Source organism: Poecilia reticulata, chromosome 6, assembly GCF_904066995.2.
Source record: "Poecilia reticulata chromosome 6, P_reticulata-male-v2, whole genome shotgun sequence".
Lineage (NCBI taxonomy): Eukaryota > Metazoa > Chordata > Actinopteri > Cyprinodontiformes > Poeciliidae > Poecilia > Poecilia reticulata.
In genome coordinates this window covers 23,562,025-23,587,489 of record NC_088835.1, presented here as the reverse complement: position 1 = coordinate 23,587,489, position 25,465 = coordinate 23,562,025, and the positions used below count along the sequence as shown (strand labels likewise).

At 38.9% G+C, this 25,465-nt stretch overlaps 2 protein-coding genes across 4 annotated transcripts; both read right to left on the bottom strand.

The window, feature by feature from the left end:
* Nucleotides 1–7,957: 7,957 nt before the first annotated feature.
* anxa2a (annexin A2a) lies at nucleotides 7,958–13,145 on the bottom strand. The gene is made up of 13 exons (XM_008412271.3): nucleotides 12,997–13,145; nucleotides 12,377–12,434; nucleotides 12,177–12,267; nucleotides 10,934–11,028; nucleotides 10,706–10,819; nucleotides 10,278–10,368; nucleotides 10,084–10,163; nucleotides 9,907–9,966; nucleotides 9,017–9,110; nucleotides 8,835–8,930; nucleotides 8,642–8,700; nucleotides 8,284–8,406; nucleotides 7,958–8,201 (listed from the first exon to the last, which is right to left on the bottom strand). The coding sequence occupies exons 2-13, from the start codon at nucleotides 12,422–12,424 to the stop codon at nucleotides 8,142–8,144; spliced, it is 1,011 nt and encodes a 336-aa protein (XP_008410493.1). The 5' UTR covers nucleotides 12,425–12,434; nucleotides 12,997–13,145; the 3' UTR covers nucleotides 7,958–8,141.
* Nucleotides 13,146–13,285: 140 nt separating this feature from the next.
* On the bottom strand, nucleotides 13,286–25,223 carry ice2 (interactor of little elongator complex ELL subunit 2). 3 transcript variants are annotated; one of them, XR_001776740.2, is made up of 17 exons: nucleotides 25,069–25,223; nucleotides 23,994–24,095; nucleotides 23,555–23,873; nucleotides 23,337–23,456; nucleotides 20,484–20,618; nucleotides 20,214–20,330; nucleotides 19,778–19,937; nucleotides 18,909–19,090; nucleotides 18,013–18,823; nucleotides 17,755–17,924; nucleotides 17,212–17,341; nucleotides 16,278–16,362; nucleotides 15,192–15,242; nucleotides 14,497–14,740; nucleotides 14,204–14,273; nucleotides 13,849–14,013; nucleotides 13,503–13,624 (listed from the first exon to the last, which is right to left on the bottom strand). XR_001776740.2 is itself a non-coding variant. In XM_008412272.3 (15 exons), exons 1-15 carry the CDS (start codon nucleotides 25,080–25,082, stop codon nucleotides 13,493–13,495), a joined length of 2,772 nt encoding a protein of 923 aa, XP_008410494.1. In that variant the 5' UTR covers nucleotides 25,083–25,223; the 3' UTR covers nucleotides 13,286–13,492. The 3 variants fall into 3 exon arrangements, 1 of the variants encoding a protein (XP_008410494.1); XR_014087922.1 differs by lacking the exon at nucleotides 14,204–14,273; XM_008412272.3 differs by lacking the exons at nucleotides 13,849–14,013; nucleotides 14,204–14,273 and having other exon boundaries at nucleotides 13,286–13,624.
* Between the last annotated feature and the right edge of the window lie 242 nt (nucleotides 25,224–25,465).

The following is a 25,465-nucleotide window of genomic DNA, read 5'->3' as shown; positions in this document are numbered from 1 at the left end:
TGCCCCAGGTGCAATTAACAGAATTGCAATCTTTTTTTAATTCATTGTTTTTCCCATGACAAAAGAGTTCTCTGGGCAGTATTTGCGTATACCAAAAGCACCACTGCTTATTTGAATGACATGTTCATTTGTCTTTCTTATTTTGACAACAGAATAACAGAAATGTGCTTCTGTGTCACCTGTATTTACCCACGCAAAAACAGGAAGTCAGTCACGGATTACCTGAAAACCCTGATCAAGTCACAAATGTAAATACGATAATTATATTTTTTACACAAATTTTAATATATATATATATATATATATATATATATATATATATATATATATATATATATATATATATTTGTGATCTGGCCAGGATATATCTCGTTTAAATGATGGATGGATGCTTTTTCACAAACTTCGCCGTGCGACTCCCTCAAAAACATGGAACACGATATACGAAAAATGTAAAATAAATGCAACTTTTTTGCGAACATCCACCTAAACTACACTCACAGTTGCAGTTTAAAGGTTTTCGTTCTCGTTAAACCTTTTGTTCTGTAACAAAATATGAGCAACTTTTCTGCAAAAATGTTGAAACGGCGTATGTTTGGAACAACCCCTCTCCTCCTGTCTCGAGGCAGCAATAGCCATCGAAAAAAGAAAAAAAAAAAAGTGCTGGTTCAGTCTCGTTCTGTCTGTGGGCATAGCTTTGATCAGTCCCACCCCGAGACGTATCCTGAAGGGGAACGTTGCACTTCTATTCTCCGTGGCTAATCATACTTCCTGTCTTTGTCTTTATGTGCTTTAGACAAGCGTCAGATAGAAAGCACAGGAACAGATTTGCCCTGAAAACTGAGAGAATAAAGCCCGCGGTTGTGCTGCAGCTCCTGCTCATGAATAATGCCAGCTTGTTGAGAGGTGGATTTCAGCTCATTGGTGTTTTTGAGAAAAGATGCTTTTGAGAGGCAGGAAAGTAAGTGTTTAGAAATTTAAGAGAGCAGGATGAATGTAATGTATATCGCCACCAGACTGTTGGAAGATCAGGTATTTTTGCTGGTGGCTGATGGAAGATAAAGAAAAAAAAGATTGAAAGATTGAGGTTCTGTCTTAGTTGGTGAATGTGTGACCCAAGCAGTGAAATGGTTAAGAAAGTAATTTCACATGCACGGGCAATCTTGCTCTGTCTGCAACCAGTGGCACTTTTCACCAAGAAATTCTTTGTGTGTTTAAAGTGAAGAAAAGACCATTTATACCAGGAGCCAAAAAGACTATAAAGAAACAGACAAAAATCTGTCTTCTTTTTTTCACGGGTAAAGCTGAAGGCAATGAAAACCCATCTTGTGTTCCATTTCTGAGCTGATTTCCATTTGCATGGCCACCTGAGGGACGTCAAGTTTCTCAGGCCAACTTCCTCACAGGGAGGAGAGCGACTGGTGACATGGACACAAACCCAGAGACAAACTGTTTTCCAACCATTCCAACACCCACGCCCCTCCTTATCCCACTCCTCACCGAATCTCACATGGAAACAGAATGAATCGTGTATAGAAGCAGAAAAAAAAAAAAAAACCTTTTTCTTGATGTTTTTCTTGTGCTTCAAAGCATGCAACTCTCTGCTTTGCCCTAGGGTTAATTAACATGAACCAAACAGTGAATGATCAGAGAGAACGGGAAATCTCCAAAGGTGAAGTGTCACATGGGAAGCGTGTTGTCAGAAAACGGAGAAGAAGGTAGACTTTTTTTTTTTCCCCTTCCCTTTTCGCTCTCTGCACGTTCAAAAAAAAAAAATCAAACGAGAAAGTAAGCGGTGAAGAGGGAAAGAAATTTGTAGACACCTTTCCAAAACTTTGCATTTCACCCCAACAGAGGGGCTCAGCTTCACAGTCTGAGCTTCAAACAATATCTGTAAATCCATGACACTGACAGGAACAGAAGAACAGTGGGGTTCTGTAACGTGATGACATTTTAGAGAATGTACAGTCATTTACTAACTACTGCAAATTATAGTGCATTTTATTAGAATGCTATCAAATACACCAACTCTGAAGTGGAATGAATAACTTGTTTTTGAAACGAATTGTTGGCAGCTTTGTTAAGACGCCTCAACCTCAGTCAGATTGGATGGAGAGTATCTGTCAACATGAATTTTCATGTTGTCCCCACAGATTCCCAGCTGGATTTGGCTGCTCCAGAGTTATTATTGACCTTTTGGTTGATTTACTTATTAATGCTCCTCAAGGTAAACAAGGACTGCATTTACTAACTCGGTCACTTTTGGAGATTGTTTGATACCCTGGATTTTAATTTGTGGTGTCAGAGTACAGTGTGCCGAATGCATGCATACCCACTACACACTTTTTACAGTTTATTTGTAAAAAAAAAAAAAAAAAATTGCAAAAGCCATGCATCTTTATTATTTCATTTAACAATTACGCACAACTTTCTGTTGGTCTATTACATAAAATCCCAACAAAATACAATGAGCTTTGCGGTTGTTTTGTGACAAAGTGTTAAACTGTTCAGCAGGTATAAATAACAGCATATAATGAATCCCATTATTCTGATTTGATAATGGGGTTGGTAAAAAAAAAAAGAAAAAAAATGGAGTCGAATGAATAAAGAAAAAAAAACAAAACACCCAAAACAAAGTTAATCACCGCTTTTATAGGCCCTCTCATCAAAATTGTGTCTGCATCCTGGAATCCCCGGAGGGAAAAAAAAATGAGAAAATGACTTCATGATCCACAGAAATCCTGGATGGCATGTCTTGCAGGTGAAATAGTATGATTTCTCCCTGTAATAATTAACATGGGCTCCTCTTCTGTCCCTGTGGCTTGTCGCTGACATTTGGTTCATGCTCGAGTGTCTGCCTGGCTGATTTCCGTCTCTTGCATGAAGGTGGGGCAGCGATTCTGTGTGTGCGTGCAGGGTCCGGTGGCCGGCCTGACGAGGATATTGGAGACGGGCCGTGCCTCAAGTGGATGGGATTAAGCGTCATGACAATATGGATTAGGGAGGCCCTGTTCGCTCCCTTCTCAGTCGCTTCCAAACCTCCAGCAAGTTAGGAGTTGAAAGCCAAACACTGGACCACAAATTAGTCTCGTCAGTTTGTTTGTCCTCTTTTAAAACGGCGCCATGTAAAGAGTCACAGCTCACACATCCCTGAACGCACATTTTGACAATTTCCCCAAATTTATCACAGTGATTTCTATACATTTTGCCAGCTGTGACACCATGTGTTGATTTACACCGAACAGCTCAGACTGCCCACCTCATCTACTGCTGCAACTGGCCTTATTTTACATTATTACATTATGTATGCAGGCTTGAGTATGGATAATACATGAATCTAAAGCAAAGCAGCTTAATCATCCACCATCACTCTGCTGCACCTTGCTGTGGAGCGCACATCTTATTAGCCATGGTGTAAATAAACATTAATATGCCACACTGATAAACACCATCCACCTCCTCCCCCACAGCCCCCTCAGCTTGCAGTTCTCGGTGTGTTATTAGGATGCAGCGAAGTACAAACAAACACCCAAAAGGATCGGCTGCCGTGTTCAAACAAACACTGAAGACGTATCGTAGCCGAGGCCAGTCCATTACAAACCACTTCACAGAAAATCATCATCAGTGAGTGCACATGGCTGGCGGCCAAAGAACCTGCTTTCAAGATCTGACTGCATACTATCAAATCACATCCCTGAGAGGTTTAAATAAAAAAAAAAAAAGAGGACCTGAATGCTTTTAAGAGTTGGTCAAACCGAGGGGATCACAGAGATCTCAATGAGTGGCACAACAGGTACAAGGGTCGAGGGATGAATCAGTGGGTTGAGTGAGAGTAAAGAGATTTGGGATGATGAAAATACACCTCTATGTACCTCATTTCTATCATACGAAAGAGATGATTGTCTTGGCATCTTTACTTTTAGTAAATGACCAAAGACGATTTCCGCCAATTTACCCAAAAATACACTTTTAAAGATTTCCATCAGATTACGTTCATCCCTAACAAATATAGCAAATATACAAAACAAATAATGCATTTTTCTGAACTCTTACCATCCTAAATGTCAGTTTCAGCTATTAAAGGTTAGTGTAATAGAAAAAAAAAGTGCACAAAATGTTTCATATTTTCCCCATTCAATGTAGCCATTAGCTTCGGTTTCTGTTGCCAACTAACTTACATTTATACTCAATAAATATATGAAGACTACTACAGGTAAGATATTAACTGCTTATAACCATCAGCAGAACCCCCACTTCCAAAATCCCAATGCGACTCTTCAAGGTTAACAAGCCACAGGCTATTCCTCTTCTTTCAGGACAAAGTAATAAAGAGAAAGCTTAGAGCGAAAAGAAAACTCAGCATCCTGTCCGGCTCTGAGCATCAAACATCGCTGATCTGATAAACCACAGAATATAAAAGCCCAGTTATGTCTCCAGGCAGGCTTTTTAATAAAACGGCTTGTGACAAGAAAAAGATCACCATTGATTTAAAGCTCAATTAATACCAAAGCTTGTTTTTTTCAGGTGCAAACAGCACTTTTGAGTTTAACAGTCAAAGTTACAGCAGTACACACACCGTGCTTCACCTTATTGAGAATCCTTCTGGCATCTCAACAAGACAGAAGCCTAACTCTTCAAAGAGGTTGGTTGTACACAAAAAAGCTTTTATAAACTTCTCCATGAGTCTTTTTTTTTGTCTGTAGATGGACTGACTGCAGCCAAAACCCAAGAGGAGACAGGCCTTATTCTGCTCTCTCAAGTCATTTCAATCACCAGTCTACTGTACAAAGGAGACAGCCTGATGGCGTGATGAGTGCACAGTGCTCATCTGCCTGCGCTGTTGTCTCCGTTTTGTGCCTCATGAAAGGAAGCGGGCCTGACGATGCCAGAGGCAGAGGATCCGGCTCCGCAGTCTGAGCTGGGAAACATCAGCCCTGCACTGTTCTTCACAAGGAGATGTCCTTCAGTGTGGTGCCAGCTCTCCCTGGGGCAGCAGCATGAGACGCAGCCTCTTATTTACCATATACAGGATCTCTCCGTGTCCTTAATGAGCCAGGATATTCTGCAACGCAGAGACAAAGGCCACAGTTTCGCTGGAGAAGCTGTGGCTTTGCTGAATTAAATAGCGATAATTAAGAAAATATTAATCAAACTCCAGCTCTCTGGGCTCTGTGGATGTACTGAGGGGGAGCGTCTTCAAGCTTAGCCTGTAGGAGTTCTCGTTTGGAGTATGCCTGCGACCTACAGAGCTGCAGGCAAACAGTCACACACAACACACGGAGATGCACACAATTAAAAGCAGACCCTGGTGGCCTTCTAGTCTATAATTAAACACCCTTTGGTGCTCTGAAAAAAAAAAAAAAAAAAAAAAACACCAACTGGGTTCAAATGTGTCAAAGAGAGAGTGGTGAAAGGAAATGTTAAGAAGCTGCTGGTTTGCTACATTGCAAGTTCTGTTCAGTGCAATGAATTAATAAAAAGCACAAACTAATACCTTCCCAGTGTGCAGTTGGTATGTCTGGCGGGGGCAACAGCAGCTATACAGCTGCAGAGTGAAAGTTTAATGCTCCTGCAAGCCTAAAGCCCTGCCTGAGCTTTTTTTCCCTTAGAGGTGACGGTGAGATGGTGGGGCGTTTTTTTCTTCTTCTTCTTCCAAATATGAAAATTCTGAGTATATATATATATATATATATATATATAAATATATATATATAAAAAAAAGCAGCCTTCAACCTTCAAAAAACCTACAAGGCTGTTCTCAGACACGATGGAAAAGTTGCTAAATCTTGAAAGGCTTCACCCCATTGAAGTTTTTCCACAGCACAACCAAAATGTAATAAACCAAATGATGCATTTTTTTTTTTTACAGAGGAATGAAAATAATATTTTCACTTTAATTGAAACAATAAAAAATGGAAATGTGTGGCATGTAAAAGGACTCAGCTTCCTTTAACCTCATGGTGCTGGCAGCATCATGCTGTGCCAATGTTTTTCTTTAGCACAGATGGGGATCCTGAACAGAATTGAATCTCAGGCAAGTTGCTTTGTGTGGAGGAAAACTAACACTACATATCACTTTAACATCATCATACTCATTGACACTTGGTGGTGATGGAATCATTGCATGGGCATAGACAAAGAAGCCAGTCAGTTAACTGATTGATGGGAGTAGCTAAATAAAGGGCAGTCTTGTTAGAAAACCTGTCACAGGCTGAAGTTGGACAACGGCCCTAAGCGTCCAATCAGAGCTGTAATCAAGTCGTTCATAATCAGGTTTTTAGACCTGCTTCACTCAATCTGACTGAGCTAGTTTACAAAGACGAATGGGCAAAAATGTTGAATCTATAAGTAAAGTTTATAAGAAATAAAACCCAAATGACTTGCAGCTTCAGTGCAGCAGAGGTCAATCCTGTTTGGCTCGAAACTTTCATATTTCCATTAAAAATTGCATAAAACTAAGAATCATCTTCCTCACATTTCCCAATTACTTATTCTGTTGTGTTGACCTACCAAATAAAAATGCCAATATGAGATTGAGGTTGGAATGTTAAACATTTCAAGTGTATGAAAACTTTTGAAAGGGATTGTAAATGAGTCCCCCTCTTCAAAAAGAAAGAAAAAAAATCAAATGGGTCTATATGGTTTAATTTTCTATGTTTTGTTTTGTTTTTTTCCAGAGTGTTTATCATGAGGTAGTAGCAGTTATGGTAATGTGTGGTAGTCCATCTCCTTCCCAGCATGCTCTGTGTTTGACATTCATGGGGTTAAAGTCCTCTGAATGATGAAGTGCCCGTGTTTGGGACGGTAAATTGCATCGTTTCAATTGAGAAGAGAGTTCCCTCTAGGGTTTGCTGGAGGTCCCCGTGGGCTGGCCTTGAGCAGAACAGCATGTTGTACATCCATATAAAAAATAAAAAAAAAGAGGAGGGGGAAAAATATGGAGGTACTTTTCTCTTTATGATGCAAAGATTAATCTGTCAACATGCTCTCGCATAAATCTCCATCCAGGCTTCACAAAATACTGTTTTATCTCACTTTGTGCTATATTTTATTTTTTATTGCCTATAAACACAAACCATCACAAAGGGCTAATGTTCTCATCAATATTATTACAAAATGATCGTAAATCCAATGTCTTGTTAAAACTTGAAGCCATTTCTCCCCCTTTAGCTAGTCAATCGTTGAAAATATTGGACAGAACCATTACTTATCAGGCCGTTTCTCCCACAGTAACACCAAACGGAGCTGCAGCTCCCCAGTATCACAAAATTATTGCACTTTCCTTCCTATCTTTTCCTCATCTCTGTGTTCAGCGATTCCTATTTTCCCTTTCGGGGCTATATTTTTGCCCTTATACTTCAGTAGAAATGCCTTGACAACACGGTGGGTTTTTTTCTTCTTCATCCTGAGAGACCACAAACTAAACAGCAGAAACATGTTGTATAGAGGCTTGTTTAGTGCTATGCAAATGATCCTTGCCAGAGGTAAAATTAACATTTTCAATTAAAATATTAGCACCAAACAAACACGGAAAAACACACTAATGATTAAATCATCCTCTTCGAGTTTGGAGGGTGATACTCGATCACTGTTTATCTCTCAGACAAGCTTGTTTTCATTTTTTGCTTTACATCGACGCTGATGGTTTAAAAACATTAAACTCGGTAGTTTAAATTTAGTCATCTTAAGCTCATCCGATGAAAAGTTAACAGTTTACATCAGTTTTGACTTAAATTATATTATATGATTAAAACGGATGTCAGGATTAAAAACAAACATGCAATTTATGGTCAAATATTTCCTGCCAGCCTCTAAATATCTGCATTTCTTCTGCAGACATTCAGACAGCAAGCAAGGGACTTGACACAGGAATATTCCTTTTGTGCAACTTTACCGCCCTCTGATGGTAAAATATGAAAACAGCGGGTTAGGACGAAAGAAAACAAAGAGTCAGTAGTCCAGAAAAGAAAATGTATTAATGATCTGGTATAACAATCATAAATAGCACATTTTTAAAGTTCTAATTTTTTTTTTCCTTCTTCACTGCCATACTTCTATGTTTGTGCTGTAATGTGCAGTTGTTGGCCCATATTTCCAGTACAAAGAGATCGGAAAACCCTTTGGATATCAAAAGGCTGTTATTACTGGTCTGGTCCGCAGAGGCTGAGCATTGCCTTCTGGTAGTCTCCTTTGGTATGTTCCTGTAGAGAGGGAAAAGAAAGATAAAGGAACGAGCAGGGTGATAGAAAATGCTTTACGGTTAATCAGTAAGAGGTTGCTTACAGTGATAGTCTGCTGCAGGGACTGCCCAAAGGTGTCCTTGTATTCAGAACAAATCTTTTTCAGGTCCACCTCACAGCGGGACACAATAATCCTGGTCACAATCTTCTCTTTGGCTCCTTTTCCCTAAGCAGAGGAGAACGAGTCAGCATTAAACTTGTCCATACTTTTGATTTAAAATACAGTAGCTGATGTAAGACCGGTGCAACACATTTTGCCAACTTTGACTTCTTTTGTCTTTCTGCAGAAAGTTTTGACTGTAACAAAGTAAATTTTTTGAAATAAATAATTGCTAGAAGTAGAAAGTAGTCCATTTGTAACAAGGAGAAAAGGGGGGGGGGGAACCCAACATTGCACATACCTTCATGGCTTCATTCAGCTTTTTAGCAAAATAAAGCTGCTTGTTTTCAAAGCACTGAACTGGAAAAGCAACATAAACAGATTAAATCCACAGTTCTGTGTGTTGGAAGCAACAACTTGTTTTCTTTTGAGATATTTTAATGGCTTTAACAAGACTTATTCAAGAGGATTATGAAAGAAAAGATTAAGAGTACCTAGCACAAGAAATGACTTCTGCAAATCTCCTTTAACTTCCTTCACAATACTCTCCTGCATGTCATAGGGGCTGTAACTCTTGTACTTGTCAAATACTGAAAGAGAAAAAAAATGCTTATACATATTTGACTTTAGAGAACCCAATCTACTTCAGAGAACCAGAACTCAGGTAAGTGGTTACCTTTGCGCAGGTGGGGGACGCTCCTCTGAGACATAATGGAGATCCAGGTGTTGACATCGGTTCCTTTTATTTTCACTCCAGCATCATAAAGAGCCTGATTAGGGAGAACCACTTCATTACACTGCTTGCGACTTACTGTATCGTTTTTGGGGACACACCGATTTGTCACGCTAATCTCTCAGGGAACTGCGTCGCTGCAGTAGATTTGCAGTGTTGCGATCAGAAGCAAATTGGAAATACAGTCAAATATATTCAAATATAGTCACACAAGAATGGCATAAATGATGGCATGGTCAGAATTAAATGAACTGATTGTTCGTTTAATTCAAAATGACTGAGTTGCTGCAGGTGTTTTACACCTAAATGCCTAAAGTACCTTGTATCCATAAAGTACCTACATACTTAAATCACAGCATATTTATTACTTTTGTTATTCATGAGTTTTTACAATATTTATACAAATGCTCAAATCTCACATAATTAAATTGTAAACTATTTTTAAAGATTCCATAGTACTCCGTCTCCATTTAAATCGGTTCTTCTCCCCTGTTTTATAAAATATGGCTGATCCTGAACACCAGTCTAACCACAATAATTTTTCAAAACTTCCTACTGGTAAAAATATCAGGGGTAAAAATCACCAACAACCCCATCATTGTCTCTATATAACTGTTGTGATAAAACTTATGATATGGTCCGTGAAACCATTAAGTCAATGAATGAATCTCAATTTTCTAGTAGCACATTTTTCTAGAATAAGACGTGCAGTTGTCATTTTAAAGTTTACTTAAAGTGATAACTTTTGTTCAATTCTAAAACAGAAGAAGGTAAAATTATTTAATTTATCTCCATACATCAAAACTAACACATAATACCAATTGAAAACTTACTCTGGCATCTGTATCTATCTTTTCATAGTCTACAATAGCACTGGGTTCGTCTCTCTTCGTCTGTGCAGAAATGAAAAAAACAAACAAAACAAAACAAAAAAAAAAAAAAAACAAGACTTTTATTAGTTCCACCTGAATTGCGTCCAAAATGAAAAAAAATGCGTACTTTTCACTCACGTCCACCAGAGCCAAAAGCAGCTTAGCAAAGTTTCCAGAGGTATCTCCTGCCACATCTTTTGCCAAGTCTTTCTTGAATACTAGAAAACAAAATTTGAGTTATTTTTGGCATTAATATCCATGACTAAGATGTACATTTCCAAATCACTGCACAACAGCTGTTTTCTAGAAAAGCGGATACATTTTGAACTCACAGTCACTGTAGACTTTCTTGATTTCAACCAACTCATCATTGCTGCGTGAGCACAAGATCTCAATCAGAGTTTCCTCATCTGTTCCTAAACCCTAAAAAAAAAAAAAAAACAGAGAAATTCTCACATTAATCTTGATAAATGTGATAGTCATGTTGGCAATTTCAATTCTTTGTGCGATTCTTAAAAATATAATATATTCATCAATTTCCCAATGGAACATATGGCTGTGAGAAGGTGAGAGTCATAGTTTTATTTAAACATGATCTGTTTTTCTAAACAGAACCCAGTTTAAAAGTGGAGGTGCAGTTGAGGGTTGGCGGGATATCCACCTCCACACTTAACTCTTCTACAGAAAACCAAAACATACGATGGCATTTGGCCACTAGAGGGCAGCGGAAACCTTCAATGATCAAATTCAGGCCGTTTACCTTGATGGATCCTCTGATCTCTGAGGCGTCATACTGGGATGTGCTCTTCATCAGTCCAAGGATGACAGTTTCCAGACTGCCAGACAATGCTGCTTTCAGAGCTGTGATCATGTCCTGGAAACATAATGACACCGTCACTTTAATCCCAATGTGTCCCGCAGGGTTACACTAAAAAGAAACGCAAGGGCTTTAAAGCAAGCTTTGATTTTGTGCCTGAACCTACTGTACCTTTTTAGCTCTTTTTTCATAAGCGAAAGCAATTTCTCTCCTTTGAGAGTAAGATCTTTTGGTTAGGACATCGATGATGGTCTGCTCATCCACTCCTGAGAAAAAGAAATACAACACTTGTGAGAACGCAAGGGTTTTCTAAATATATGCGTGACGGATGCAATGAAATACAAATCTCAAATTTAGGTCTGCATTCTGTTTCTAAAAGAAATAAATAATCTGAAAATAAAGACTTTGTAAATGTTAAAACTTCTAGTTTCATAGTTTTCGTCTTATCAGAATTCATCGACCTCAGTTGTAGGCAAACAAAATACGTAGACTCGATCTACTTTAGAACTGGTAGGCAATTTGGAAATGTACCAAGAGATCCGTTACGGATGGAGATCATCCATGTCATTCAGTGAGCAGGCCACGTGGTCACACTCAATCTGCATTTATTTTTTTTCTTAACCATAGATTCTACTCAGGTTCCGATAGTAAGGAGGATGATGTCATTCTTAACAGAAATTTTTAATCCAAAATTGGAGAATATGAGTAGAACAAGACCCACTCTGAACCAATATTGATGCACAAAATCTGCAGAGTTCTGAGGAACCACTCAGCTCTTCTTCGGATACCACTCATTGACAGAAGAACTTTAGTTTTGGAATGTCATCTGGTTTTGACATGCTCTGGGAAGGTATAACTTTTTTCTGACTTGAAAAGTTCAAAACATTTTATCTCATTGTCAGAGCCTGACGTTGTTTTATATTTTGCCTAGCAGGGAGGAACAGATTGTACACAGTCTGTAAGGAAACAGCTGTGAGCCTGCTGGGTGATTCATTCAACTTTTCCATGTGAAGATCAACAAAAATGGAATAAGTTTGGCCACCATCCCACTTTTATTCTGATCTATCCTCTATAATCTATTAACCATTTCTGGTAAATCAATCTGCAATATGCATTTTAAACTTAATTAACTTAAAGCGATTAGCAGCTATTTTGACAATTGGTAATTTTATCTTACAGTGTGTTACTTGATGTAAGAGAAATACAGTTTTCTCTCTTACATGTATAACATGACAATGGAACAGACAGGCTGTCAAAAATAACTCTGATTCAGCAGACAGAGGAAGCCCGGCCAGCTATGAGGCACAGATGAGGAGTTTCCAGTGTGGCCACACTGAAGCTGACTCAAGCACCGACAAATCCTCTGTAAGAGAGATAAAACCATCACACAGTCACACAAAGAGCTGCATCCTACCTTTGGTTTTGATTGCAGTCTCTATTCTGGCAGCATCTCTGTCTGGGTCAAAGTCCCTAACGGGTACCACGGTGGGGTTCAGAGGTTCATGCTGCAATACAAAGCAAATCAATTTATAAGTAATGCAATTGCTGCTTGAAAATAAAGAATCTGATCTGTGTAAAAAAGTTGTATTTGTCAAGACAGAAGTTTGACATTACCGCAACATTGAGAGACAGCTGTCCCAGAAACTCTGAAACCAAAGCCATGTTGAGTTTTCTGAAAAAGAGACAAAAGCTGGAGCTGAAATTCCTCTCTAATCTTCTTGCTGACTTGTTTGGCTTTACAAAACAAGAGGGCATGTTTACTTAGACTGAAGATAAAATTGTCTAAGTTGAAAGAAATGCCTTCTCAACAGAGGTACATTGACTAAATACGTTAAAAATTACTTTTTGTTTAACTTTCCATATGTGATCCATATGGAAAATATTCATATGTGGTTGGTGGCTATTTAAAGTCTCTGCTGCTCCACGTTACACTTTCATTACAACAGCTCCAAAGTGGACACACCCTGGAAACAATGCTTCTGAACTTAACTGAGGGATAATAAATTGATACTGTTCACACACACCCACACGCAAAAGCTACTTCCAGAACTGAATCCAAACAGAGCAAATCAACATCATGAGACTCATGCCAGCCAAGTGGAAGTTATGTGAAAAATCCTGTCCTTCCAAGTCTCTTTGGAAGTTGGAAAACCTCTTAAGCTTTCAGCTGTTTAAAGTTAGATTAAATATGTGAGGTTATTCGACACTAAGAAGCAATGTCGCTGCAGAATTACCTTTCTTGTAGATGTTGAGATGATGCAGAGATTTGTCCCTGGAAAGTTTAGGCAGAACGGAGCATGAAAGCTGAACTTTTGTGGCAAAGACTGCTTCAATCCCCTCCCTGTACCATGACCTCATGACTCCACCCTGTTCCTCTGTTGAAACAAGTCAGGCCTTCAAGCTCTGCAACTTTCCAACATTAAACCAGCGCGCTCAGGTCTGCCCGTTCGGGAGGCTCTCTCTTTAATTTGGATAACCCACACGCTGCCAGCGTCCGCATTAGAAAGAAAATGATCCATGACATCGTGCAGCAAGGACATTTGTGTTTATTTTGATTCTGGTTTTACAAAACATTAGTTTTAAACAAAGCACATAAAACATGTCAACAAATGTAATAGATTTACTTAAAATTACATTGAAGGTGTTCTGGTATTGCCATCATTGTTAAAACGCCTAAAGCAGTAACACTGGTCCAGAATAACCTGAGCAAGAAATGGAAGGATTTGGCTTTTAAACAGACTTCTCAACAAGCTTTTTAATGTATTTTTTACGTCTGGCTGAACGTTTTGTTTGTTTGTTCTTCTGGACATTCGGCTTCTTCTTCTGTCCACCTCTGAGGTTGTAATTTCCATCTTTTGCTGCCTGAAAGAGATGGGGAAATAGAATGCATTAGCAAAGTCATTCTCAAAAACAACCAAAAAAAAAAAAGTCTGTTGTCTGCAATAATAATCACTGCTCGAACAAAAGTATTCTCTCTGTCTAACAAGCCCTGTCTGATAAGATAACAGTCAAGAACCTTTTTCAAACTACCAGAAAGAAACAGGACTTTACTTTTTCTGTTTCTCTAGTTTCTTGAACTGACTTACCAAGTGTGCTCTCTGAGTTGAAAGAATTGTCAAAAGTTTGGTCTCTTTTTTTGTCCAGCAGCAACAACTTAAAAAAAGTATTTATAGCCCTTTATTGTGTTGATGTTTCAAAACATTACACCTCTTTACACCTCTAGAAACCTTTATGCATTCAACTGGGACTTTCTGCAATAGAGCAACATAAGAAGAGCATAACATTAATGTTGAAGGAAACCAATACAAGGTTCTACAATTTGTTTTTGTTTTGTTTTGGGGTTTTTTTTTTTTACAAAAAACTACATGTCCAACATCACTACATGTTTTCTGTTCTATGTTATGCGAGATGTTCTAAGAAAGTATTGTATTCTAACCTAACCTTGCTTTATCCATGGCATGTTCCTTGGTCTTTACGATATCATTGAAGTTCTCTGTCAAACCTCTGAGGTCTGCACAGAACAATTCAATTTATACTGAGATTAAATCACAGTCTGTTTACCGATACAATAATTATCGTATTTTTATTTGTAAAAAAAATAAATAAATAACATTCTTTGTTCCCCTCATATTTATGTACTACATTAAATAGAGCTATCCTGTAAAATCCCAATGAAGAGGATTTTTCCTCCAACACTGTTATTTATTTTTGTGGGAATTTAACTGATTACTCACCTTTTGAAAGGTATTTGGAGGAAAAGTACAGGGAACTCGGCCGTGTTGCTGGTGGAAAGGAAGGACCACAGCCGGATCAACGGGTATCCAAGGCACAATACCCAACTTTGGTGGCTGAGGAACAGAGCTGTGGTTCTGCTGCAGGTTGTAAGCTCCTCGACTCACTTTTTCACATCCTGCTTTCAGCAGAGTAACAAAAGCCTCTCCAGTTTTGTGCACGATCAAGTACTGACCTTCGTCCAACCTGACAAACAAACGGAGGTCAGTGTAGTTTAGACAGGGCTTTCACAGAGAAACATGTTCTGACCTTGCACAGATTTCTTATTTTGCTTTGTTTCTGGGCTGAGTGATGATGGGAACGTACGGCGCCTAAAGAAAGCAGCGGGTTGAGCAACCCGTTGTGAAACAAATAAAAGAAGGGCTAAGAATAATGCCATAAGTTCTCCCTGAGGCTGAAAGGCTGAATGTGGGAATATTTCAGCAGTTTGAACAGAGAACCAGTGTTGTGCAAAAGTCTTGAATAATGACTAATTTCTTTGCTGTTTGCTTCTAAGGGACCAAGGCTTCTTGGTTTAAAGTTTTTGCTTGGTGTTATATGTGCAAAGTCATTTTAATTTGCAACTCAGAATCGTGCAACAGGTTTAAACATTTGCTACTAATCTACAATTTAAACCAAGGTGAGGGAAATAACTTACCCAGTTAGCTTTTTCAGTAGGTGGTGCAGAATATTCAGAGACTTGGAAGGCCTGTGAACAGAAAAGAAATTACCATTTCTTTCCTCTGTATAATTTAGGCTTGGATAGCAATTTCAACACTGAGATGACAAACTCAAGAGCATGACAGCTGCATGTGATGCTAACTGTGATTCCACCAAAAGCTGCAGGTCAGTGCTCTCCAGCCTAATTACTCAACACAGCAGTGTCACAATCATCATCAATGTGGCAACAGAGAGACAGAAGCACATCCCACACACTGCTGCCTGTAGCATTTCCTGACAAGTTCTCTGACAAATTTAGTCACACCTTAGACTGAACTCTAAGAGAGCAAAAATGTAGTGGTGTAATGCAACATAAATCCTACTGATTGTAGTTTAGAGTGTAAAAGTATAATGAGAATTAAATTGGGTTGTAACAGCTCAAACTAAGAGTTTCCAAAAGACCAGCAGCGATTTTATCGTCACAAGGCGTTCCTTGTTCTACACGTTCCACGATCAAAATACCATTACTGTTGTTTTGGTCAGTGTTTTCAAGTAGCAAGTACAGATAAGAAAACACAGTTTTGTTTTGTTTTTACACAGGCAAAAGACAAAGTGCACCTCAATTCATCATAATCCAGTAGGATTACAACTTCTATGAATCATTTCACAGTTTATACAAGTATCTGCAATCATTGCTTGATTTTGTCACATTAGAACCACTAACTTTCTTGTCTTTTCATTGTTTCTCAAGTCCTGGTCCTGAGTGCCCTCTGTCAGTCAGAATGCCCATGAGAATAACTAAGTGAACAGGTACAGGCTGTATGGAAGATTTTACTATATGAATGCTGAATATTAGGGCAAACACGGAAGAGATCAAACCCCAGACATCCGCAGGCCCCCCAGAGTATGGTGGCCTCAGGAAGACAATCACAGGTACAACCCCTCCCCCTCCCCCACCCAAGAGGAGGGCCCTGTAAGTAAGCGAGTTTCAAAATCTCCGCCTCCAGGTTATAAGTAACAAAATCATTTTGAGTGGATTAGGGTAATCTAATCATGAGCACACATCTGCTGTAAGAACACTCACTTGAACCCACAGGAGATGTTCTGCATCCAGTCATCAGGCAACTTCCTCAGCAGAGCAACTTTAGATGTGTGTGCATTGATGTGAGCTGCAGGGCCAAAGAGAGAGAATGAAATGGTTACAATGATTGCATATCATTTCTCCATCCCCCTTTTTTCCCCAAGCTGACTGCAACTAAGTAGTGCTTCTTTCCACAACGCCTCCAGTTATGGAGTGTTTATAGAGTCTCCAACCATGTGGAATGCCACAAGACCTACCACATGATAAACTAGAACCCACCCAGCAAAGAAGGAAGCTTTTCCTTAGTTGATTGTGTTGCACAACCTTATAACCAAGGAGATGCTTTCTAATATTCCACTTAGCTGAAATGTTACCACAGTTTTGTCGGCGACTATTTTATATACAATATAGTGGGTGAACCAATTCTTAAAAAACTAATATTTTCTTTTCCTTTAGAAAAGAAACCCATTCTATCTACTAGACAGGTAGCATTACCAGACCACGCCTACATAAGTCAAGACAAGTGAAGAAGAATGGAAGGAGTGGTCCCCTTCCTTTTAAGCTACAGGCAAGCAAGATGCTGGCTGAAAATATGCATTAGTACTGTACCTAAACCCCAAAACAACATTCAGCTTAGCTTTGCAAATTCCACCCTTTGTAATTGAAGATATGGTCATAGCTATGGCAACAGAGTAAACTTCACAATTACACAACCACAGCAGCAGAGTGAGTCATCAAATGACTATTCTGATGGTTTGTGGGAGGATTTGTCTCATGGTTACCAATGGACACGGCGGAGGAGGGAAAACATTTTCAAACATTACTTGAGCAATTTTTCCAATACTTATTTTGAAGAAAATAAGTACTAGCCCCCCACCCCCAAAATAGGACGATCCCTTGTCTTGGTTTGAGTGTTTTTTGTTTTGCTTTTTTTTACCAATGTAAGGCGCTGTGCTGGAGTGAAGCGACGTCTCCGTCCACAGCTGGCATGCCTCGCTGTTTGTTAGACATTCAACACCGTAAGAAAGCTGGTACTCCAACTTGGGTAAAACATGAACTGGCACATGCTGTTAGGAGAGAACACAGAAGATAGTATGGAGCTGTTACCATAAATTTGTTTCTGTATGCGTATGGCAGAAATTTAAAAAATATCAAAATACATGTTACAAATGTAGCTCTAGCTTGTAATTTCCATTCACAATCCCTGTCAGGTTAACTTTAAAGCATAGATAACATTTAACATGAAATCAAATATTAATAAAACACAAAAAAAAACATGAACAGCTTGCCACTGAAAAATATTCATTCATATTTTGCTTCTACTTCATTTATGTGCTGTTGTGTAGTCTTATGAAATAAAATACTGATAAAATAAAAATAAGTTTATGCTTGTAAAATGAGAAAAAGTAAAACAAAGAAAAAGTAAAAAAAAAAAAAACCTTTGGAAACCAAATCTAAAGCTTTGTTATTATGAACCCACCTGGTTCTGGTTGTTCCCTACTTTTCTTGTATGGGTCAGAGACACAGAGCTGCGCACCATCACCAGGAGGTCTTGCAGACTGTAAAGCTTATAAAGCAGATTCCCCTCCACTGGAGCTTCATAGTCTTGTTCATCTTCTGCACAAGCCTGAAGGTTTTCTGAAAGTATTTCTGAGCAGGATCAACAAAAAGTTGCACGTTATTAAAGTTCCACAAACACAGCTTAAACCAACCAAAACCAAAGCAAACCAGCACTAACTTTTGCGCTCTGTAGGACTGATGTTAACAGATGCAAATTCAGGAACAACAGGGCTCTCGGCATCTTCGTTCTGGTGTCTTTCTAAATATGATGACACACACGGTTTAACCAGGGACGTTGTATGAGGGTTGAGCTGGGGTCCCACACAGCGGCTTGGGGACTTAACGGCAGGAGCTGGTTCACTGCCGGACTTGAACATGGCTGTTTGCATGCGCAGGATCTCGCCTAGTTGATCCTCGGGTGCTTTTGTTTGTCTGGTGGTTCGTTTAGACCTTGTATGCTTACAAGGTGGAGAGGAGACCGTTTTTGCAGGGGTGGACTGAACGGAAGATGTAACTGAGGAGTCTGCAGAGCATGTTGTAGTCAAGGGTTCTGACTGATTTGTGGGCAATGCTACTGGATAACCAGGCTCATCAATGATCAGCTTCTCATCATCTGAATCTGCCGTAAAACCTTCCTCTTTATCACATTTTTGGTCAGAGCCGGACGATTCAGTCTTTTGCAACTCAGGCTCGCTCACCATCAGCTGACTTGTTTCTGTTCTGGTATTTTTTTTGTTTTTAGAAGCAGAGTTAATTCCTCCCTGTGAAAAGCTGCTAACTTTGAGCGTTTCATTGGAATCTTTTGGCTTGGTCACAGCTGGGGTTCTTGAAGATCCACTGCTTTGACCTTCTTCATCCCGCTGGCTCTGTGCTTTTTTTGTCCGTGGCGTTTTAGTCGTAGTTTCTCCAAAAGTCTCCAGGTCAGTCAGGTCCACCTCAAAGTCAAGACCTTTGTTTTCAACAGACAGACAACCTCTCATGGAGGCCTCCTAATGATAAGAAGAGCATCATTAAAGAAACGATTACATATTTCATACTATGTCCTGGATAATGCCTACTTTCTCATTGGCTCACCTGTGTGGGCTGCTGCTCAGATGCGGGCCGCTCGGTCATTAAATGGAAGACTTTTTTACTTCCATTTGTCATGATGGAGAGCTTCAGACTTTCTTCATGATAGATGTGACTCCTCTCTCTTATTGTCACTTCACGCTTCAGGAGAGGCGAGTCTATGTACACAGTCTTCCTTTTACTGCTGCCTGGAAAAAGTGTTCAGAGATAAACATTAATCAATTGAACACAATTTGGTAAGGCAGCCATGTTTTTTTTTTTTTTTTCCCCACACATCTTTGGATTAGAATTCAAAATATAATAAACACTTAGCTCACTTTTTGTTTTAAGTACATTCAAAAATTGCACTGAAAGAAACATTTATTTGTTTTATCTAGCCTTTTAGTGGTGATGTCTCATCTTTTACTGGGTAAAATTAACATCTTTCTTTTTTGTGCTAGCCTCTTTAACTGTTTTGTTTCTAACTTTTCCTTTAACTACAAGTATGCAATTAACAAATCTGTAAAGGGAAGCAAATAGAAAGTTTTTTTTAAAAAGTCCTAAGAAGTCCTGTAAGCCATTTAGAGAACACAGAAAACATGGAATAAGGCACTCTGCTCTTAATGCTTTTAAATTAACATCTACAAAATTAAGTATGTTAGCAAAACACTCAACAAAGGAAGCACAACATGCTCCTGATGTGTAATGTATTTTTTCCCACACCTTTCATTCTTTACAGGAATCTGAGATCACCTTGACATCTCAGCCATATTCAAAATTCGTCTTTACAAGTGTTATTTAGACTATGCTGTGCTGTAACAACCATGTTAAATTGGGTAAAATAAGAGGGCATTTTGCAGTAAGCGTACACATTGCATCTGAAACATTGAACACACCTTTTCCTGGTGTTATTTTTACCAAAACAGGCAGTTCCCATTGGTCCCCAAAGTCTGGGCCGTGGTTGTCCAGCAGCCTCACCAAGGCGTCTCGTGTCAGACAGACATGAGGTTCATAATAAGCACACAGTTTTTCTGCATTTCCGTCACTGCTGAGCCTCTGTGGGGTAAATCAAGAGCAAATTGTCAAAGTATTCAAACTAATTTAAATGTTGGTGTTTAGTAACTAAATGGGCTCTGTGCAACACAAGACGTTTCTTTCAGAAACACAGGTTAGACAAATTAAGACATCAGCACCCTCTGGTGTCTGTTTTGAAGAATGCAGGGGAGTAAAAGCGGTTAACAACAGACACGCAATCAGGAATTCAATTCCAGCAGTAAAACATCTCCGCTTGTTCTAATGCAGCAATTAAAACAAGTGAGACAATTTGCTTACAGCATGCTTGTCCTCGGCTTTCTTAGCTGGAGGATTCGCTGATGAAACACTGTGATAATCGGATGCAAGCTGTGCATCAGCAGGCACCATCTTGTGGTCGGTGATATTCACAGTGCCCTGGAGACATAATGGGTGCAAATGTGGAAAGAGACAAAGTTAATCAACACAAGGCTGATTCTGCAGTTCAAAACTTGAAGTGAGAACTTTGTGTAACGAAAGAAGATAATGATACAAGCTAATATTTCTGAGATTAGTTCAGGAATATATTACCATTGCCAGCAGCTGCTTCTCAAATGTCAGTGCCAGCCCTGGATTAAACGTTCCTCCTGTCAAACTGGTCACTTCATGGATCTGGTAGAACTGAGGAAGTGCCTTCACAGACTCTAAACACGCTGTAAAAAACTCCTGAAAAACATTTAGAGTTTCTTTGTGGACTTTTCCACACAGTATTGATCCCAAGGCTGAATAATAAATCAATATCAATATATATATTGTGATAGACACCTGGTTAATATCAATAGATAATACATATGATGGAATATTCAATATACAATTTATACAATATTCATTGAACTCTGATCCAGAAGCGCACAGCATTCTGGGGGATGACGGCAAAGGAAAGGCTTCAACTATGAGAGGCCCCAAGGGCCAAAACTTACAAACTCTCTTACACGCACTATCAAACTCTCTTACATTCACTATCAAACTTTCTTACATGGACCTTACCAAGCTCCGCCCAGAAACGCCTCTCGAAAATCCCACGTGACTTCATGTCTCACAAACAAAGCCTCGCGGAGCTTAGTTTCTATGTGTAAACATGGCATCTTTCATTTCGACTGACTCTCTGCAGAGTATTTCTGAGTCGATTAGTGTAGCATTTCTGCCGGATTTTCAAAAAATATCAGCCATGACAATGGACAGGGGAACCAACAAGTTCATGTCATCTTTTTTGGATGACATCAAGGTGTTTGAGCCACGCAATGCCTCCAACATTGTGCACGTCACAGCTTAATGTGACCGGTCGATGAGGAAAACAGCAGATCCTCACACCATCAGCATAAATATAGCTGTGGACAAGATCACTGATGCCTATTGTTCTTGCAAGGCTGGGTAAGTCGGGCATTCATTGTTTTGAGGGTTTCTTTTGAATCTGATTTCTGTTGTTGGCAAATGTTCGAATGTGCCTAGGCCCAATACACGGTACTCGGTGGTAGCGTGGCTAACACGATTACAGTTTAGTAAAAAGCCTTTTCAGATAAAATAAAATCTTTAATGTATGTCAGATACGGTACATATTGCAAACAGATCTGGTCAGCTAACGTAAGACTGTAACAGACAGGCTTCACTGTGTAGAAGTTGTATCGGTACTGCCATTATGCTGCAACTTGGCTAAAAGGTTTTCACAATGGATGTGTTTATTATTGACTTTATTTTTGTCATTCACTAAGCACAAAGAAAGCAAAGCAATAATACTTACACCAGCATATACTCCTTTGTTCTTATTGATCCTACGACGGTTGAGCTGCAAATGCGGTCGTGCACAAGCTTTGATCCAAGCAAGACTTTCCATTTCAGATTTTGAAAATCTGTGAATTTAGTTCCACAAATACGATCAGGATACCTGACATCGCCTGTACAGATACCCCACTGACAGTGGAGAACCATTCTTTTTCGAGTCCTAACGCAAAAATTTTCTGCCGGTCTGCTAGTCCACAATTTACATTAGCATGCGTTTTCTACTGTGGCTTGTGTTTGTGAGATGGTCACGCACGTGGTAGTTAAAAAACGGCATTAGCTAATGAAACACAGCCTCTGTGGTAAGGTCCATAGACCTTACCCCATATGTGCTACCTCTATCAAAATTGCTGACATTTGACATGCAAAAAATCTTTCAGATTACATAAACAATACTTCTCTCACTTCAGGATGACGCAGGGACACCTATAAGACCAATTTTAACTGAGGTTGCACATATGTGCTTTACAGGATTTTTTGCCTACACAATATATGAAAAATTTTTTCAGATACATAATGTCGTTTTGCAAATTAATTAACACAAAGCTTTAGCCTCTTATAGCTGCCGGAAACTTGACGTGTGAAACAAACATAAACCGGAGATGCGCTTTTATTTTTGAAAAGAGAGCGCCATAACTTGTGCCGTCACGCACATTAAAATCGAGTGCAGGCTGGCTTTACTGCCATTTCCGAAGAGGCGGCTAGCTTTATCCCACTGATAGATGGGGTTTCCGATGCTGGCTGTCGGCTTCTAAACACTTCTGATAATGCTGACATTACTGTAGATGTCGTTTAAAATATTAGTTGCCTCTGTGAGTCGCTGCCGCTCAGCTATTTTTCTGTCCGTGAAAACCTGCCCACTCCTGCCTGGGGTCCAATCAGAAACTGAAATTTTAAGTTAACTTCCGTTGCAATCAAACTCTGTAAGAGAGTTTGACAGTTTACATTTACTGTCAAACTCTCTTACAAACTCTCTTGAGTATAAGAGAGTTTGACTGAATGTAAGTTTGATAGTACGTGTAAGAGTTTGACTGTGATTGTGAGAGTTTGACTGTGAATGTGAGAGTTTGAGTGTAAGAGAGTTTGACTGTGAATGTGAGAGAGTTTGATAGTTTGACAGTATGTGTAAGAGAGTTTGATAGTAAATGTAAGAAAGTTTGATAGTGAATGTATGAGAGTTTGACAGTACGTGTAAGAGAGTTTGTAAGTTTTGGCCCATGGGGCCTCTCATATTTAACTGCTCAACCTCTCACGGCAAGCTAAGCAAGGTGAGTGGCATCAACTAACTCACTCTTTGGTTACCTAGCAACAACCTCTTGAGTAACTTGTGCAGCAACAGTTTCAGATTTTGCCACCGTGCCTAACAACTTCTTAAAAAAAACACACAAAAAAACAACAGCATTAAGTGAAAACTGAATAAAACAGAAAAGGTCATACCACAAGTATGGCAGCATTCCAGAAATTTAAAACAAAAACCAATCAATAATTATGGATATTGACAATTATTGCTATCAACTGATATGAAACGCTTATATATTGATATGTTTTACAGCCATATTGTCCAGCCCTAACAGATTATAGTAAATACAAGCCTTTACATTCAAGTACCTCTGTGTACTGCATAGCTCCTTGTGTTATGAAGTTGTAGTCCTCAGCACATATTTTAGCAACATCCTGCAGGTACTTTGTGAACTGGACAACTTCATTGTTTATTCGCAATATTAAGTTCTGAAACAGAGTAAATTATAGACCAAAATTATGTGAACATCAAAACAATAAACAGGTCTGAAGTACCTCAAATATCAGCTCATGGAGAAAGCTTGTACCTTTGGAAGACTCCTGCTCTTCGTGTTCATCAAATAACCAACATAGATTTTCTGATCTTTGGTGGACAGGCTGGACAAGCAGGAATAGGGCAGTCTGGGTTCAGGATAAGCAACATCCATCTCCGTCTCAGTCCTATTACAGGACGTTCTCTCTCTCTTGCTCTTTTTTGGTTTCTCAGAATCACTGCCATCACTGTCACAGCTCTCCCAGGTGGACGCTTGGCTGCCTTTTAACTTTGCAGCATTTTTTCGGGAAGGACCACTGCGGTCTTCCGCAGACTCCTCACACTCTTGATTTACGTCGGTGTTCTCTGCAGCACTAGAAATAATTATGTTAAAAAAAGATGAATGAAACACTTGCTGGTTAACTTTACAACAGCAAAAAAAAGTGCACATGAAGTTCTTTATTAGCATAGCGATTCAGGTTTTGCAAGCAAACCTTTGAAGAAAGGCCCAAAGCTCTTTAATGGGTGGTGCGAGTGAATGTTTGTCATAGAGGTCTCTGGTGAAGAAAGGACCGTCAGGAGGCGCGTCATCATCCCTGTCATTAAAAGGAAGTTGAAAGTAACATTTAATTATCTAACTAATGAAGTAATCAGTAACTCCCTAAATTACTTTAGCTAGAAAACAAACATTTACGAATTTGTGCAATGGAAGAATATTTCTGAATAAGATGAATTACAACTGAGTTAAGTCAATACACATGTGCATTTTAATAAATTTAGAATAAAGCCAAAATTTGATTTCATTTAGTACGTCAAATTATATAAACTCATTGAATAAAGACTCATTACACACAATGTTATATTTAAATAATTGACTTCTGTTAATTGTTGGTTCTTTCACCAGTGTGTGCAGGAGCCAGGTCCTAAAAAGGTGTAAAGTGAAATAGCGTCTTCATAAAGCTTGTTAACCAAGGGAAGCATGGATCTTAGCTCTAAAATGACCTTGTGGATTGCTGCACCGAATTTGTGGTGTGTGCCATTGACAGCCTGTTGGATAACAGACAAGTCAGCAGTTTTACTCATGTTTGTGTAGGCCACAATATAGCATTCCGTTATAAAAACCCTTCAATTCATAAACTATAAGCAACAGAATAACCACTGGCAGTGCATAAATTAGTGTATGGCAAATGTATACTGTAATAATGTTAATTTTTTTTAATGTACCATAGCATTAAAACTGATACTTGTATTGTTTTATTTGTTATAAATCAAGCCTTGACTTTGTTTTTAAAGCAGCTTTTCATGACAATTGTATTGCTAATCTACAATACAAGTTCATCTCGTCACTGAAGAGTAAGAGTTTCGTTCTATTCATTAGAACAACGCATTTCAACCGTCTGTCAAACACATAACGTATGTGTTCTTAATAACTTTCCTTTTGCCTCTTCCAGTCTCAAAATGTTTGCTCTGGTTTCATACAGCCATAAAAGTACAATATTCAGTGAGTGAGTTCAGCATGTAGATGAATTCCTCCGACTGTCTCAAAGCCTCAGACTCAACGTTACTCACCACACCAGCTCCATTGTTGTCAACCGTCAGGAAAAACAAAACGGAACCTAACGAAAGTCGGTATTAATGCAAGTGAACTTCATCGTTCCCTGAAAACCGTTTGCATTGCAGGCAACCTTCTTTGTCTGTTAGAAATATAGCAGCATTGATGTTGTTTGTGTGCGTTACTGCCCCCAGTGGATGTAAACAGTAATACACTGTAATATTTTTTAATGTTTGCATGATGGCAGCATAATATAATATAATATAATATAATATAATATAATATAATATAATATAATATAATATAATATAATATAATAAATATAATATCACCCCATATTATCAAGGTGTCAGTACCTCCATTTGGTTCAATAGACTTGGATCTAATGATGGCATAACAGTTGCTTCCTGTTTG

What these genes read in the sequence shown, in the direction of transcription:
- ice2 (XM_008412272.3), bottom strand. An exon ending in GAGCTATGCAGTACACAGAG is followed by an intron (nt 20,619 to 23,336) that starts GTACTTGAATGT and finishes AATGTTTTTCAG; the next exon opens with GAGTTTTTTACAGCGTGTTT. An exon ending in CTGAGCAGCAGCCCACACAG is followed by an intron (nt 18,824 to 18,908) that starts GTGAGCCAATGA and finishes TCTTATCATTAG; the next exon opens with GAGGCCTCCATGAGAGGTTG.
- anxa2a (XM_008412271.3), bottom strand. Translation starts at nt 12,424, where the DNA reads ATGGCTTTGGTTTCAGAGTTTCTGGGACAGCTGTCTCTCAATGTTGCG. An exon ending in ATGAAAAAAGAGCTAAAAAG is followed by an intron (nt 10,820 to 10,933) that starts GTACAGTAGGTT and finishes TTATGTTTCCAG; the next exon opens with GACATGATCACAGCTCTGAA. An exon ending in CAAGAAAGTCTACAGTGACT is followed by an intron (nt 10,164 to 10,277) that starts GTGAGTTCAAAA and finishes TTTGTTTTCTAG; the next exon opens with TATTCAAGAAAGACTTGGCA.